The 17,984-nt window shown below is 39.4% G+C and overlaps 1 protein-coding gene across 8 annotated transcripts in view; it reads right to left on the bottom strand.

Annotated features, from left to right (window-relative positions):
* Positions 1 to 17,984, bottom strand: part of Tti1 (TELO2 interacting protein 1) — a 53,228-nt gene that overhangs the window by 24,245 nt on the left and 10,999 nt on the right. For 5 of the 8 annotated variants that reach the window (XM_005392545.2, XM_013518304.1, XM_013518305.1 and 2 more), the window contains one exon: positions 4,606 to 6,945. In XM_005392545.2, the coding sequence (XP_005392602.1) occupies positions 4,606 to 6,904 (2,299 nt within the window). In that variant the 5' untranslated portion in view covers positions 6,905 to 6,945. Of the gene's footprint in view, positions 1 to 4,605; positions 6,946 to 10,371; positions 10,470 to 17,984 lie in introns of all 8 variants that reach the window. The other 3 variants (XM_005392546.2, XM_005392544.2, XM_013518303.1) reach the window with 1 other exon arrangement.

Raw genomic sequence — 17,984 nt, 5'->3', positions numbered from 1 at the left:
GTTGTCTGATTATTTACTATCTTTGAGCTCCTCCAATGCACCAAAACTTTTCCTCCCTCAGAACTTTTACACATGCTATAGTTACTGTCTGAGTATTTTTCCCCTTAATTTATAACTAGCTAATTGGAAATCACTTTTCATGTCTTAGTAGAATTAGAACTTGCCCAGTAAGCCATCTTTTCAGTATTCAATCTAACTTAGGTCACTTATGCAAGGTCTTGCTATCTAGCACTATGTTCATTCCTTTTGTATCAACTCATTACAGTTTGTAACTGTATATTTTGTGTGTACTGCTTGGTATCTTAATCTCCCATTAGACGCTACACTCCAATGTACCCAGCATAGCATGGGCGCTCAAAATACATGCTGAGTGAAAAAATACATGAGATTGGAGAATAGGTAAACTGGCAAATTCTGAGTACAGGATATCTACTCATTAGCAGAAGACAGACTACAGACTTTAAGAATGGACAGTCTCACACTGTATTTCTAACACAACAGAAGGCTGTCCATTTTCTCTCCGAAGTTTTCCCTTTGGTGGTGCTCCAGTACCTCTGATAGGTCATCACAGAATAAGCCTGAAACATTGCAGACTCAAGTCGTTTTCACCCTGTGCCTTGAGGGGCCTCAGGGATCTCCACAGGGAGGACAGCAACAGGCAGCAGGCTAAAGGGGATGGGGTGTGTCCCAGAGTCTATTCCTAACAGAGCAGTTCCAATTCAACTGTTTTTGTATCCTGGGGTCCCCTCAAAGCTTCATTTCAAGAATGGCTCTTAATACTTAAATTGCTACTCTAGTCCCTCACCCTCCTTTTGTAGATAGCAGAGAAGTAGACTTTGATAACCTCTACCACCTGCTCATTTCATTTTTTCATCAAGGGGCCTCTGCACAGAGCCAGAGTAACAGCAGACAGGAAATGATGGGGCCAGGCAATTGGGCGTAGCTAAGAGCAAATGTCTGAGATGACAGCCTTCAATCTAGGATCCGGAGGTTCCTGTACATAGGGATCGATTATGATATTTCTTATATGCATCATTCCCAGGTGTAAATCAGGTATTTAGTGTACTCTAAGGGACTGGTTTCCAAACAGTTAAATCCTGGACCCAGCATCACATGGCTAGTATTAGATGCTGTATAAAGATTATTTCTAGATTCCAGGCTAGCGCCAGACATTAAAATATCTTTGCTCACAAATGGCTTTTAAACATATGAAAAGAAGCTCAACCCCACTCTTAATGCAAATTAAAACTATAATAAGGTACCATTTTTCTACTATCGGGTTAGCAAAGATCAAAAGCTTGGTAATGTACAGTGTGGGTGAGGGCGCGGCAAAACTGGCACTCTTACATTGCTGATGGAGTCTAAATTGATACAACCTCTTAGGAGAGCAATTTGATACTTTCAATCAAAAATTAAAATATAATACCCTTTTAAACCAGCATTTCTTTCAGGAATTTATCCTACTGATATATAGAAGCATATTCAAAAATACCTGGAAGGATATTCATTAATTTTTTTTTTTTTTTTTTTTTTTTGGTGGTGGCAAAAGATTTGAAGCCACCAAAACACCTATCAAGACAGGACTGGTTAAAAAAACTACAGTGCGGCCACAGTGGGATATGATGCAGCCATGAAAATGCAGCATCCCTCTATGTATGTGCTACATCCTCAGCCCTTTCTGTTTATTTATTTTTTTATATTTGAGTCTGGTTCTAAATTGCCCAGGCTGGCCTCAAACTTGCAATCCTCCTGCTTCAGCCTTGAGTAGCTGAGATTATAGGCACATACCACCATGCCTGGTTACCTCTGGTTCTTGCTTTCTTTGTGGATGCGTGTAAAACACTGTGTGTGCAACTTATTTTCTAAAACGTACGGGGCTTTCTTAAGACCTCTCAGTTCTCTGACAGCACACTTCTCTATCTATCTATCTATCTATCTATCTATCTATCTACCTATCTATCTACCTACCTACCTACCTACCTACCTACCTAAAGATAGGGGCTTAGTATGTAGCTCAGGCTGACTCTGAACTATGTAACCCACACTGGCAGCTATGGTGCAACTCAAGGCTATCCTTCTGCCTAAGCCCTCCAAGTGCTGGGATTATAGGCATGTACCATCATGCTCGCCTCATCCTCATTTTAAAAGAGATCATCGGTTGGACAACTGATCAGTTAGATAACAAACAAAAATGCTGGCATAAAGTGCTACTTTGATTCATGAATAACTGTATCAACTTTACTACTTACTATGCATTAAAAATGCAAGTGTGGGGCTGGGGATTTAGCTCAGCAGCACAGCACCTGCCTGGCAAGTGCAAGGTCATGAGTTCGATTCCCAGTACCGGACAAAAAAAAACAAACAAAAAAACAAACAAGAAAAAAAGCTTAAAAAAAAATGCAAGTGTATTCTGGGTTATTTCAAAACTTACAGAAAAGCTATTTTCAATTTTGCTTGTCTTCCTAGGAAGTTCCAGAATCAGTTTTAACCATCTTCAGTTTCCTTGCTGCAAGAGACCCTCTTCCTCAATTAAAAAGAAAAAAAGCACTACAGAGGATTACACCACTTTCTTTCAGAGATGACCAAAGACACCAGCAATCTAAAGCAATTCAATTTTCAAGACTTAAATTGAGGTATCTCCCAAGAGATGTATGTCATTGGCCTTTTGAATTTGTTTAAATCTCAAATTGAAATGTAGTATAATTTGTCAAAGTGTAAAGGTGGATCTGTTTGGCCCATGGAAGCCAGTCCTAGTCTGCTATGCCTAAGTGGCCAGCCAGTTTCAGGAGGCGCTCCGTGAGGGCAGGCCCTGGTGAGTACTCTTCAGAGCTGCCTCCTCCCTACCTACTGGCCACAGTACAGGCTTGTGAGTGACTGCAAAGTATCCAGTCTTCTCTAGTACTGGATAGAGGGCTGACATCAAGAGCAAACGAAAGTCTTTTCCTAGTGCATACGCAGAGAGGCTAATCCCTTCCAACTGAATGCATACTTGCCAGATGTTGCTGTTCATGGAGCAAATAGTAGGGCTTGGCTTTGAGAAGGCTGGAAAAGATACAATCTGGCAGATGTGTACACCAGATGTGATGGCCTGGAGATCTGACTGTTTCATCAAACTCCTTCCCTTGGCCTCTATGGCCCTGAAGGTTTGCCCTCTTTTCCAGTTTCATCTTGTACCATTCTCTCTCTAATGATCTCTTCTCCATTCTCCAAATATCTCCACCCCTTTCTTTCCTCCTGGCCTTCACACCCGGAGCTCCCTTTGCCTGAATGTTCTTACAAATCATAAAAACAATGTGACAGCCCTGTACATACGTGGGGCCTTTTTATCCTTCCTGACCACTCAATTTAAAGTGGGTGTCCCTGTTACTCCTGTGCATCAAGGTGTTGATTTCCTTCTCAGTGCTTATCAGAGTCTGGAGTGAGCTTGTTTAATGATTTGTTTACTTGTTTATCATCTCTCTTGCAGTAGGAGGAAAATTCTCTAAGTTTATTCATCTTGTTCACTGCTGTCCCTTAATACTTAGCACTGTATCTGACATATGGCAGGTGCTGTTTATTGAATGAGAGAACATTTGTGCTATTGTAAATGCTCAGGAATGCAGGAAGGAACATTGGAAATAGCATCAGCTACGGGTAGAGCACAGACCCTGCCCCAGACACCTTACCCAAGAAACTTTCTTACATGTTCTTGGCTTTTTCACCTGATAAAATGAGGTAAAGAACCTTTCTAGCTGCCTCAAAGGCTATTAGCAGTACTAAAATACATACTGCAGGTAGGTTTTTGGATAAAAGACACCCAGGTCTATAGCTCATTTTTTTCAATCAAAGATTGTCCAGTTGAGAGATTCTTTTCGCTTATAGAAAATGTTGCCATTCTGATGGTGGGCTAGCATCTCCAGCAGGAACTTAAGAAGATCAAATGGGAGATGAAAAATGCAAATCAACTTATACAATTAAAAGGTTAAAAAGAACTTTAGATCTCCTCTGTCCAGTATAATACATGTGGCTACATGTTGCTATATCAGGTACTAAAATTAAACAAAAGTGAAAATTCAATTCCCCAGTCGTACTAGCCACATGCAGCTAGTAGCTATTGTATTGGAACAGATATACAGGGTAGTACCATCATCACAGAAAGTTCTGTTGGACAGTGCTGTTCTAACCATCTGTGGAATGAATAATTCATGCTATTTCTGTTCTCCATTAGCATAGATACTGCTAACTCTAAGTATCAGCAGCAGCAGTTTGGTATATTGGAAAGAATAAAATTGTCATAAATCCTGACTTTATCCCGTATTGTATGACCCTGGCTAGGCATGATCTCACGGGGCCTTCGTTTTTCATATTTGTAAAATAAAAATAATGTTGATATTTAGCCCATAAGGTTTATATCCCTGACACAGAGCAGGTGCTCAATAAATAGTAGATTATTGAAAGCATAAAAAATAAACAATAGAACCATACCATAATGTGGGACTGGAGGGAAAGCTTTTCAAATATTCTCCATGAAATAACCACAAATGCTAAAAAAGAGTAAGACTGGGCAAACTAGAATATTAAGTACTATCCCCCCGTCAACATTTAAAAACATGGCTTTCAACGTACCTAATGCTACCAGCAGGGCGTGGAGAACGCTGACAAAGGAAGCAGCTCTCGTATTGTAGAATTGGTCCAGGGTGGCCAAGACATCTTGAACCACATCTGCCACCAAAGGAAGCAGGGTAGCATCTGAGTTTCGCAGCATGACTTCCAAAACCTTTGAGGTATGAGGGTGCAGAGATAGATGGCGCAGACTTAAGGAGATGCCATTCACCAAATAGTCTGAATTTTGATTGATCAGGTCCTGTAGGGAGTCATAGTCGCAAGCAACACAAATACCTACCATTGTGCTGGTAGCCACCTGACTAATAAGCAGGGTTTGGTCTCCAGCCTTCTCTAGTACTGGATAGAGGGCTGACATCAAGAGCAAACGAAAGTCTTTTCCTAGTGCATAAGCAAAGCGGCTAATCCCTTCCAACTGAATGCATACTTGCCAGATGTTGCTGTTCATGGAACAAATAGTAGGGCTTGGCTTTGAGAAGGCTGGAAAAGATACAATCTGGCAGGTGTGTACACCAGATGTGATGGCCTGGAGATCTGACTGTTTCATCATTAGCTCTTCCCTCTCCTCAGTTTCAATACAGGTAACCAAATACCAGTTTTCTTGGCTCGTGTATACCTCAAGTAAAGATGTCACAATCTCTCTCAGTTCCTCTAGGCTTGTTTTAATATGCTTTTCATGAAGATCCTCTACTTCCAGCCCAGCAGCCCCTACAACCAGTTCATTAAGGATCATGGCAGCTTGTTTCCGGTAAACCACAGACTCCTGGTAAAGTTCCATAAAGTGATCCACCAGCAAATAAAGGTTCCCATAATATCCAAGAAGCCGACAAACTTGTCGCAAGAGCAGAAAAACTCTCTCATCAGTGAAGAAGCGGAAATATCTTCTCTGCACTTGGTTTCCTCGCCGTGTGGTGGGGCCCTCCGGAGAAGCACTCAAGTCATCAGAATTCCAACTCCGCTCTTCAACAATTTTTATGTCAGTAACATCCAGTTCTAGAACTTGGATGAGTGCTTTGGAAAGTCGCTGGAGATGGGCCACAGAGTTGAAGACAAAGTTTATTTTGGGGCCCAAGAGTTTCAGATAACCAAGTAATAAGGACAGCGTAGAGAATTTGCCCTGATCATCTTGGGAGTTCATGAGGCGGGGAAGAGATGTGGCAAGGGAATGCAGGCTTTCTGACAAGATGTCAGTAAAAGCTCTGTTGCCCACCACTACTTTTTGATCTGCGAAGTGTCTCAGAACATTATTGCACTGGACTTGGACTTCAGGACTCTCATCGTTTACAAGGCCCACTAAAGCCTTCAGGAGGGGACCAGCAGAATCAACCAGTGATTGACTGCACTTTAAAAGAAGGTCCTCCACAAGGTCTACCAGCTCTAGCCTCACCTTCCAGTGTGGGTGAACCAAAATACACTCAATTATCTTTTTAATAAGGATCACCAACTTGTCACCAGTATTTTTCACCCATTCTCCTTCTCTGTGAACCATCAGCTCTGCAATTCTATGCTCAACTGCAGGCTTTGCTCGGACTTTTGAGATTCTTCTGAGCTGTTCATCAGCCATAACAAAGCCTACTGTTTTGTAAAAGACCCTCAGAGAACATACCACAATGCTGTGACCTTGTTTAAAGTCTCCTGTGATAACCCTGGTCAGTGCAGTTGAGATTCCAGGTAAAAAAGAAGCAAACAAATCCCCCAGCTGCTGTTGCTCAAGCTCATCCAAAGACCTAGGATGGTCTTGACAATCGCACTGAAAGAGTAGAACCTGTAAACATTTTAAGGCAGCAATTTTAATTTGCTTTGATTTCTCCTGTTCTGCCAAGCCCAACAGTAAAGATACAGCAAATCCTAAACGAGGCAGAATGGAGGGCTCATAAAAGGCCAGAATGATGTCGCCATAAGCTGAGTGCATTAAGGTGTTAAGTCCCTGGATCACAGCCAATTTCAATTCCTCTGACACAGCGGCAGGTTTCTGGGAGTTGGGTGAATACAAACATGCAGAGAGTTCTGAAAAGAGTTCCTGAAGAAGCTCGAGCTCTTTCACACATGTTGAAGAGAGGACAAATGTGAGGCATTCCACCACACTCTGGACCAAGCGCTCTCGTTTGGGACCTGGGGTCTTCAAGGTAAATCGTAAAGGGAAGAGGATGTACTGCTGCAATTCCTGAAGGGCAGCATCACTCACAGCTTGTAATTGTGCCTGCAGATGTTCCACATTCTCCACTGTCTGGCTCTTTGTGAGCTGAACACAGACTGGACGGAGGATGCCAAAGGCCTCCTGAGGGGTATCAAACACTGCCATTGCACCACAGCCTTCTTCTCACTGAGGAAACATCCTGGAGGCTGAAGGAAGAAACTTTTCAGTTATGAGGGTCAAACTCAAAGCAAATACAAAGTTCATTAACACACATTTATGGGGGCCATTTGCCACCCGCTGCCCAAGGTCTTAGGAGAGCAAAGAAACCAAAAAGAGATGGTTCCTATCCCTCAGGACCTCCAGCCTACTGAGGGAAGTGAAGGTAGCATTACAAAACAGTCTCCAAATGATGATGATAGGCCTAAGTTTAGAGGTCCTATGTGAGTATGGAAGAGCTGTATCCCTTGGAAAGCCGGGAGGGGCTTCACAAGAAGATGCTTATACCTTAATCTGGGGGAGGAATAAATAGGAATCTATATGCTATTCCAAGGAATTTGGAACCTGTAGGAATAAGAGAAGATTTTATCTTTTAAAGCTGAGGTATACATTGAGTAAAATGTACTGCCTTAACGTACAGCTCAGTGAATTTTTATGTATGACTAGACCCATGTGCACTACCCAAAGCAAGACAGAGAATATTTCTAACACCTGAGAAGACATCCTCAAGCCCTATTGTAATAAATTCCCATTCCCTCCAGAGTTCTGTCTTGTATCACTACAGATCCTTTTGCCTGTTACTGTCACTGAAATGTTTTAAGATATGGAGGAGGGTGATATGATCACCTCTATGCACTGAAAAGATGCCCTGGTAGCCAATAGGGTGGAGGAAGGATCAGAGCTGGGAAAGACTGAAAGCAAGTGCCCAGAGAAGTGGGAGAACTGTGAGCACACACTATCACAGAAATCGTGGGAGAAGAGGTTCTAGCAGCATGGAAAGATGGATGGCAGGGCAGGTAGGTGAAGAAGACAGGTTTATAGGTAAGTAAGGAAGATGAACAACGTAATACCTGAGTCTTTTCTCTGTGAGGAGAAATTCAGTCATGAACCAATAGTGGACACAATGGGGTATAAACACAAGGCCTGAGGAGAGAAATAAAAGTCTCAAACATTCCCTTTGGGGAAGCAGAGCATGCTGGGAAGACATAAAAGTATCGCCCAAGGGTACTGAGGATTGAGCTGAAGCTAGAGACCATAAATGTGTACAGCTGTAAAATGCATTGGATGGAGACTTAGATACCAAGTAGTGTGGTAGTCATGCTCTCTTTTTTTTAAATTCACCTTGCTGGTGGTTTCTGAAAAGATGATGACCACAAAGCGAACTGACTGTCTCTACTTACAATTCAATGAGGACTCCTGATACCAGTGGCTATGACTAGTAGGTCAGTGGTATCTAGAGGTATGGGCTGAGACCTGGTCCATCCAGAGACTGTTGGTGAGGCTTTTCCCCTCTGGTCAAGGAAGGGGTCTAGGCACATTCAGGACTCTGACATCCTAGAGAGAAGCCAGCCTACTGAGCTCCAAGGACCCAGTCAGGAAGGGCACTGCTGGTCTCCGTGAGGTTTCTTGGGTGGAGGGAATCTCCTGGTCTCTGTGGTTCCAAGAAGCCATGGAAGGGAAGATGCTCAAGTCATCATTGTAGGTTAGGAAAATGCCTGGCATGGAACCCATGAAGCCTGGCTGAGGACTAATGACACCCCATGGGCATCAGCTCACACAGTGATGGTCCAGAGGCTGCTGTGCTGTCCCCTGCCTGAGGGACTGGTGGTTGGATTAATAAGTAGGAAGGGAAGGCAACTGCTTAATGGGACCTTGCAGTAAAAGGGAAGAAAAACATTTCAGAACTCCTTGAGGTGGTGAACCTTAGATTAACAAAAGCACTAAAAATAAAAGCAATTAAGTTCAATTATAGGACAAAGGTATTTCTTAGAGGTGAAAATACGATTTTTGAGCCATGTGCGGTGCCACATGCCTGTAATGCCAGCACTTAGGAGGCTGAGACAGGAGGGTTGCTGTGAGTTTGAAGCCAGCCTGGGCTAACCAGTGAGTTTAAAGCCAGACCCTGAACTACATAGCGAGACCCTGTCTCAAAAAACCAAAACCAAAAAACCAAAAAACCAAAACAAAACCCCCCAACAATTTTCCACACCAAAAAAAGTTTAACAAAAAGAAGATGGCTAATTGCTGAGACCCAGTAAGCAGAAGATCGAGCAGAGCCATTCTAAACCTCTGAACAGGAATACAGGGACGGAAACTAGGAGACTTGGAGGATAGAGGCAGGAAAACAACATGTGAGTAATTGGGAATTTGGAAGGAGAAAAAGGAACACACAGAGGGCTAGAGTAAACAAGTATCTGAAACATTTCCCTTAGCTGCCAAAAGAGTTATCTGAATATTCAGAGTCAAAAGGTACCTATCTAGTCACATTCTGGTAAAATTCCTGAACTCTAAGATGAAAAGAAAAATCATACATACTTTTAGGAAGAAACAACTTACAAAAGAAAAATGGATCAGCTTTGAGCTCATTTGCAACAATGTAGGCTAAAACACAGTGGAACAGCATCTACTGACTATGAATAAAGGATTATGGTCCCCAAACCTTATATCCAGCTAAGATGTTCTCCTCCTCCTTCAAGGTGGGAGAGCAACATGCAAAGATTTAGAGGAAGTATCACCTATACAACTTACCAGGGGAAGCTACTTGAGAAAGGAACCTGTTCAAACAGAGATCTAAGATGGGAAGATGAATGAAAAACTGATAATTTTTTTTCTTTTAGCATTGAAAACTTTCTTTACATAAAATGTTTAAGACAAAATCAGAGGGTCTCTTGCTAAAGCTGGGGTGAGGGTAGTGGTCTATGTCTTATTCACCTTGGAAATTTCATAATGGTAACTTGGGATCCCCCAAGGGGTAGATCACAAACTAAGCCCTTAGGCTATACAACAAAAACTGTTAAAAGTTAGTGAACGGGAACACATAGCATTCCAAAACTGAACTCGACTGCTTTTTCTACTGTATTTCCTTTGTGATTCATTCCTTAATTAAGCTAAAAACCTTTGAATTTCTGTCTTCTTTCACTTCCATTTTAATCCCATCATTCCCTGTATTACATCAATTCTACTCCTTCAACATCTTTTAAATCCACTAATAATGATGATCATGTATTCCATGTTGGGTCAATTGCAACAGTTTCCTCTCTGGCATCTTGTTTTGTATGCATGCCCTTCTGGACTCCAAATTTCACACTGATAAGTAATCTTTCTACAACAAAGTCTGGTCCTTTTCCTCCACATTTAAAATTCAACTGCTCTCCACACCCTATGTAAAGCACAAACACCTTTTTACCATGGCTGACAGGGCTCTTTACCTTTAGGCCTATGCCCATCTCTTGCCAATCTTACTATTCTAGTTTTACTGCTGAACTCTAAACTGTAACCATACAAAAATTATAAAACTCGAAACTTTCTAAACAAGTGGTGCTAGTTCATATCTGTTTCCTTTCTCTTACTATGGTTCACACCTCTCTTACAACACTGGACAGATATTATTATTACGTATCATGTGTCTTACCTACCTTAGACTGGAACTCTTTGAGGGCAGAGGTAATCCTACACCCGGAAGCATGAAGAACACTTGGCACCTGACAAGCACTCAAGAACGTCTGTATAGATTCTGCTTTCAAGGAGGATACAGTAAGAGTATAGCAGGTCAATACTACTGATGATGACTAGAAAAATCCAAATAACTTACACAAAACATTTCTTAAAGCATTTAATACTTATGGAAGCAACATGGGCTAGATGAACCAATAGTCTGGGAAGGGAAGAATATTCAGAGTCAACAATCAATAGCTGTGCCTCCTCCGTCCCCTCAGTTTATTTGTTGATTCTGTACATGGGCTCAGGATCAGGACATGGCTGTCATGGGAAAGAGAAACATAATGGTCACAAGGGACTGGAGAGATAAAAATGTAGTTGATGGATCTCCAAATACAAAACTTCTAGAAGAAGGCTGTTGTTGAGAACAGAGGAATCAGTATATATTTGGTGTCTTGGTTACTTTTTTTTTGTTGCTGGGACAAAGTACCTGATGCCCAAAATTAAGGAAGGAAAAGTTTATTTAGCTCATAGTTTGTGGAGATTTCAGTGTGTAATCAGCTGGCTCCAAGGCAGGGTGGCATGGCACGGGGGCAACAGTCCAAGGCAGCAGAACATAGCAAAAGCAGCAAGAGCACAAAGGGGGAAAACAAACCTCTTTCCTCCCTTATTTATATGCCCGGTATCTGCCCACACCCATACCATCTCCATGCCCACCTCTTCCACACACTGAGGATTTTTACAAAGTAAGGACCCTGGCTCCCTGCTGAATCACTTAAACTTTTAAACTTCTCAAGCTGACACAACGTACAACATCCAACATCCTGCAGTGGTAAGGGCATGTCCTTACCATGCTGAATTACTTTTGTTAAGCTTTTAGAATGCAATTTGACACAATGTATCAACCATAACATTTGGTGTTTTGCAAAGCTAAAGTGATAAAACTGAAGATCTGAGAGACCTAAAACATGGTTGGTGTTTTCTCAAGACTTAGTAAATTTTGAAATTGCTTGTGAGGTTAGGCTTAAGAACTAAGTAAGCTGAATGCCTTGGAAGAGCAGAACTGACTCTGTACTCTTTCAATTCCGGGTAAACACAAAACTCATCAAAGCACTGGAGGATCACTGTCTAACAAGGATGAACCAGTTTAAGTGTGAACCTTCCTCATACTGATAGCAATAATCCAGGGTGATCCCTGATGAAAATGAAGCACTCAACTTCCTAGTCTGTTAACCTAGCAGAAGAAAGACAAATCTCTCGGGAGCATGATAAACTACATGGGACCACTAATATACCTTCATATAATACTTTGTATATAATAATGTTTTGAACATGTAAAGAGTCAAAACAATGCTAATCAAGAGGAAAAGTAGGTAATAAAAGCAGACTCATAAACAACTCAAATACTGGAGTTAACAGTCAAGTCTTCTAAAATAAATGAGATTAATATTGTCAAAATACAGAGGAAAATTATCTTTCTTTTAAAGTAACTTCTCCTACTCTAAGATGTTATACACTGTCTTCTTTTAAACAGGTGATTGAGGACATTAAAACTAAACTAGAAAATTCCAAAAATTTAATATGTTCTGTTTAACATGAGTTAAACTGAACTCATTTACTTATACTTAAAAGTTGATTATGCATAGTTACTGAATTCCAAGATCATAGTTTATTTTATTTTTAGCTAGATTTTTACTTTTACATGTTCAATCAAAAATATTTTGGTAGCATAAATTGTGACTCACTTATGTTTTTACAAAATGTCCTCTATGTATAGTTACTATTCTTCAAAAAGCTTCTCTTTTTTCTTTTTGTACTGGGGGGATTGCACCCAGGGTCTTAGCACTGAGCTATATCCCCAGCCCTTTTTAATTTTTGAGACAGGGACTTGCTAAGTTGCCCACGCTGGGCCTGAACTTGATCCTCTGGCCTCTATCTTCCAGAGTGCTGGGATTAAAGGCATGCACTACCATGCCTGTATTCATATGCTTTTCTTTAAAATAAATTTGAAAATCTTTCCTTTTTCAAGTAGGCATACCAAAAAAAAAAAAAAAAAAGGCAATGTGAATGAAAGGATAAGGAATTTTACCATAGAAATGATCAGAATCTATGAGGAAAACAAAAAACAAAAAACCAACAACACCAAATGTACACTCCAGAATGGAGAAATACAGCATCTACTGTAAGGGACTTAATAGAAGGCAAGATTAATGATTTGGAAGACCAATCAATAAAAGAAATACCCAAGCTGGGTGTGGTAGCACATGCCTGTAATCCCAGCACTTGAGAGGCTGAGGCAGGAGGTTTGCAGTGAGTTTGAGGCCAGCCTGGGCTACATAGTGAGTTTAAGGCCAGCCTGAACTGCATAGTGAGAAACTGTCTCAAAAACAAACAAGCTTTCAAACTCAAAGCAAACAAAGAAAGAATGGTAAATACAAATGATAAAAGATAAGTGGAATATACAAACAGGCCTCATTTGAAATAAGTCTCAGAAGACAGAGCATAACGCTGAAGCAATATTAAAATGTCCAAAACAAATGAAAGATAGCAACTCACAGATTCAAGAAACTCAACAAATCTTAAGTTGCTCGATTGAAAAAAAATCACAGATACATTATAGTCAGGCGAATGACTTCAAGAGAAATGACAAAATCCAGAAGTCATGAAAACATAGTCATAAATTGATACTCATCAATTTTGATGTGAAAATTTTGTCCTGTTATCCATCATTTGTTTGGCACTTGACACACAAGCTAGAATTTGTCAGTGTCAATTGCCTTGTGACTCGCTACCCTTTCCAGGCAAGACAATTTGTTTAGTACTCATCATTTTTGGTACTTACCACAATTTATAGAACCAATTAATGACAAGCACTGAGGTGTCACTGTATCTTTAAGGCACCAGAAGAAAATAACAATCTTGGGGCCAGGGATTTAGCTCAATGGCACAGCACCTGTCTGGCAAGTGTGAGGTCCTGAGTTCGACTGTCAGTAATGCCCCCCCCACAAAAAAAAAAGAAAAAGAAAATAACAATCTTGAGTTTTATACCCTACAAGAACATCTTTCAAAAATTAAAGCATGGATGAGGATGCAGTATAGTGGTAGAATACTTTTGCCTAGCATGTGTGAGGCCCTGGGTTCCATCCCCAGCACTGCAAAAAGGATAAAATAAAGATGTTTGAAGGGAAAAAAAGAAAAAAAAAAAAAAAAAAAGGAAGTAATTGCTATCAGGGCTGTACTAAAGGAAAAAAAAAGAAAATGAACCTAGATGCATGGAAATGTCAGGAATGAAGAAAATGGAAAAGGTCAATACAAAAGCATTAATTGTACAAAACAGTAACTATTATGTCTCTTGTAGTATTAGTAAATATAAAATTAAAATGCAAGGGAATAAAAATGCACAAAAGGCAGGGAGGGAGAAAGAGTTAAGTGTTCTAAGATTCTGACAGTATCAGGAAGCATTAAAATAATTTGTATTAGACTGTAACATGTCAAGATGCTGAATGCATGTTGAAATCTGATGGATAATTTCTAAGATAATTATAAAGGAACATCTATCTAGCAAGTTTATATGGCAGTAAAAAAGGAATATTTTTGATTAATTCAAAAGGTAAAAATTAGGAAAAAATAAAACTGATGAGCCAAACAGAAAACAAACAAGATAGTTAGAAGCCCTATTAGAATAGTGATTACATTAATTCAGAGTTTCTTAACAGTAGCACTACTGACATTTTTGATTGAATAATAATTTGTTGGTGGAGAGCTATACTGTGCATTTTAGGATCTTTAGGAGAATCTTTGGCCTTTAGATCTTGGCTATCCATCTATCCACTATGTACTCTTAGCACCCCTTCAGTTGTGACAATCAAAAATGGGCCTAGCCATTACCAAATATTCTGTGGAGGACAAAAACCACCCCTGAATGAGAACTACTGGTAGAATCAACATAATCTCAATCAAAATTCCAACAGGAGTTTTGTAAAAAAAAAAAAAAAAAAATAGCATGATGACTCCAAAAATTTTATGGGAATGTAAAGAACCTAGAAGAGCAAAGACAATTCTGAACAAAAAGAATGAAAGTGGAAAACTTACAGAATCCTATTTCAAGATTTACTGTAAAGATACAATAATTAGTGTATTGGAATAAACAAAAACAGGTTAATGGAGAAGAATAAAGCTCAGAAATAGCATCACACAGAGTCCAGATCTAGGTACATACACCTAACAAAAGTGACAATAAAATGAAGTGCAAGAAAGAATGGTCTTGTCAGTTAACGGTATCATGTTATCTGTCTATCAATATTAAAAAATACACAATACACACAGTGGAATATCTTCCTGAAACCACAGATAGCACTTAAAAATACATATGTTTTTTCATATATATGATTAAGTTTAATTATCAAATTAGACATAGTAAGATTAATAATAAAATAGAAGAACTATAACATAGTGTAATAAAACTTATGTGAATTTAATCTTTTTGAGAGAGCCAATTAAAATATTAGTATTTTTGAAGATGGCTGATCACAGAAAACAAAACTGTAAGAGGGAAGCACTGTATGTATGTATGTATATATGCACATGTATCTTTCATCTACCTGGATTTCATCTCACACTAATTTTAAATGTGATATATAAAACGAAGCTTTCCAAGGAAAACAAAAACTATTTTTGTGAACTTCGAGTGGGCAGATGTTTTAAACAGATACATAAAATTAAAAGAATAAACTAAATAACATTAAGAATAAGACCTGTTCATCAATATACACTATTAAGAGAGTGAAACAGCAACTCATAATGAGGGAAGATATTGGCTATTTATCTGATGAAACACTCATATTAGGGGCTGGGGATTTAGCTCAGTGGCACACTGCCTGCCTGGCAAGTGCGACAACGTTGTGAGTTCAATTCCTGGTACCGGAAAACAAACAAACAAACAAACAAACAACAACAACAACAAAACAAAACACTCATATCAAGTATTTAAATGGAATATATAAAAGGTTTTAAAAAATAAGCCATTAAGAAAATGATAACCAACAAAAACATGAAAAAAGACTTGTATACATCATAACAAAGGCTATCCAAATGTCAACCAACAATTAAAGAACATTCAACATAATTAGTCAGAGAAATGCAATTAAAAACCACAATGAAAAACCACTGAACATCCACCAAAAGTGCTAAATTAAAAAAAAAAAAAAAAAAAAGAGGAAGCAGGTGTGATGGCACATCCCTGTAATCTCAGCAGCTAGGAGACTAAAGCAAGAGGATTGCTGCAAGTATGAGACCAGCCTGGGCTACATAGTTCAAGGCCAGCCTGAACTGCATTTCAAGACCTGTCTCAAAAAACCAGAAAAACCAAAAACCAAAAACCAAGCAAAGGAAAATTAGGTGTTGACAGGATATGAAGTCATTAGAACTCTCATTTACTGTCCTAGAAGTATAAATTGGTACAATTAGTGTGGAACTGTGGCAGTATCTATCATTTTAAAGGTGAACATACACATGCCCTATGATCTAGTCATTCTACTCTCCAACATGTATTCAACAGAAATGTACATGTTTTTCCAAAAGAATACATCTGGAATACACCATCTAAAATCACCCTAAAACAGAAACTACCCAAATGTCCATTTACAGCAGAATGGATAAACTGTGGTATATTCTCTCATGAAATGCTATATACTGTAGATGTAGATTTACTACAGAGATCTAAAGAATGCATTAAGGCTCAGAAATACATAAACCAGATTTCTGTAAGGAAGACAATATAACACACTGCTACTCTGATATAACTATAAAAGGCAATCACATAGCTTTATGGGATGATCATGAAATCATACTTGTGTGACAATATTACAGAAGAAATTGTTTAGAGATTTAGAGCCTTAAGAGTCCTAGATTCTATTCCTATAGAGTGCAACCCTGATTATCTAAAGTGGTGTTTCTGCAAAGTTTAATGCTTATAAAACTAACAGTGACAGAAACATTCTAGCTTAGGAAGTATTCCGGGATGAGGCATGCAGAACAAAATCATTCTCTGGGTGAGTAGAGAAAATGATCAAGAGACAGTAAGTAAAGATAGTAAGCAAATAAACATAAGCATGAATAAACTGTTCTCCCCAGCTAATGGCCATCTAAACCCTAGTTTAGTGGACCCCAACTGTGGTCCTGAGAAGTAGCCACTGCAGAGGTGGCAAAAGAGATCTGCAACTGGAGAATATGAATAAACTCACTTCCTTGGCAAGTCTTTCCCCCTACTTTCTACCTCTTTCTGTCTTGTTACAGAAATGAGCTATTTAAAATCTCTGGGCCATGGTGCACAGGTGATGAAGGCAAAAGAAACACTGTCTAGGATAAGGTGTTATATTTAAAGACACTTAGAGGACAAGATGGCGGCTCAAAAGGTACTTACTGTATTATAAAGCAAAAAGTGAAAAATGGGAGAGAAGGATAGAATGAATATCAACAGAGCTTGGTAGCTAGGGAGGAAGGATTTGTATTGGGATGGGAACACTACACGGCTGGGGCTGTATGAGAAGGCTGCTCAAGGTAAAAGGGCATCACAAGCACAGGCCAGAGGGAAGAAAAGGCATAGCATCTAATACAAATAAAAAAAAAAGACAAAGATGCCATCGTGGCACCTGAGCCAGGCTTCACCCTGGGTGATACTCTGACAGATTCTGTGCTCCTGGCCTTTCCATTTGCTTTTCTCACACATATCCTCATGGCTTGCTCCCTTGCCTTTTTTAGGGATTTGCTCAAATGTGACTTCTAACTGAGGCCTTCTCTGATTGTCCTTATTACAAACTCCATCCCACCTCCACTCCTCCCTACTCTGGAGGGCTATCTCCTGTCTCATTTTCTGCCTTTTAAAATTTCCTTCACAGTACTTAACACCAGCTGTCAAAGATTATCTACCTGTTTATCTTCTCTCTTTACTGGAATATAAGCTCTAGGAGACAGAGATCTTTGACTGGCTTATTTATTGCTTCTAGCATAGAATAGGTATTTAATAAATGCTTATTGAATTGATAATATTCTAAAATTAAATAAATTAAATTAAAAAAATAATATTCTAAAATCTGGTTGTTTCATCAGTAGAATTTTTGTATCAGCTATGCCTGAACTGGATTCTGGGTAAAAACTGCCATATTTCTCTTCTCTTGGGGTGAGTTATTTTTCGAATAGGTAGTTCATCCATTAAGGGAAGATCTTATTATATCCACTTTTGGGGGCAATCACAGTTCTAGATTTTGGCTGTATCCTGGCCCACTTTCAGGTTTCCAAGACGGAGACAGGGTAAGCATCAGAATAGAAATTTTATGACCTGGTTCTAGTTCTGATTCTATAGTAACTGGCTGGGTGATTTCCATAAATTCTAGCTTCTTCCACAAAAAATAAATTTGATAAGTAAAATGATGTCTAAAACTTCCAAATTTTAGTGATCAGCCTATGGAAAGGATGACTGGGTTTTGACCCCATAGAGAGGAATTCACAACTACTGATACAAATTACTGAAGAAGAGAGGTTTTTGTTGTTATTATTATTGTTCAAAATATCCATCACATGACAGTATTTCATG

This window comes from Chinchilla lanigera, unplaced genomic scaffold (assembly GCF_000276665.1).
Source record: "Chinchilla lanigera isolate Chin_1 unplaced genomic scaffold, ChiLan1.0 scaffold00044, whole genome shotgun sequence".
In the NCBI taxonomy this organism is placed as follows: domain Eukaryota; kingdom Metazoa; phylum Chordata; class Mammalia; order Rodentia; family Chinchillidae; genus Chinchilla; species Chinchilla lanigera.
The sequence above is the reverse complement of the archived record's forward strand: the minus strand, read 5'-3'. Positions and strand labels throughout refer to the sequence as shown.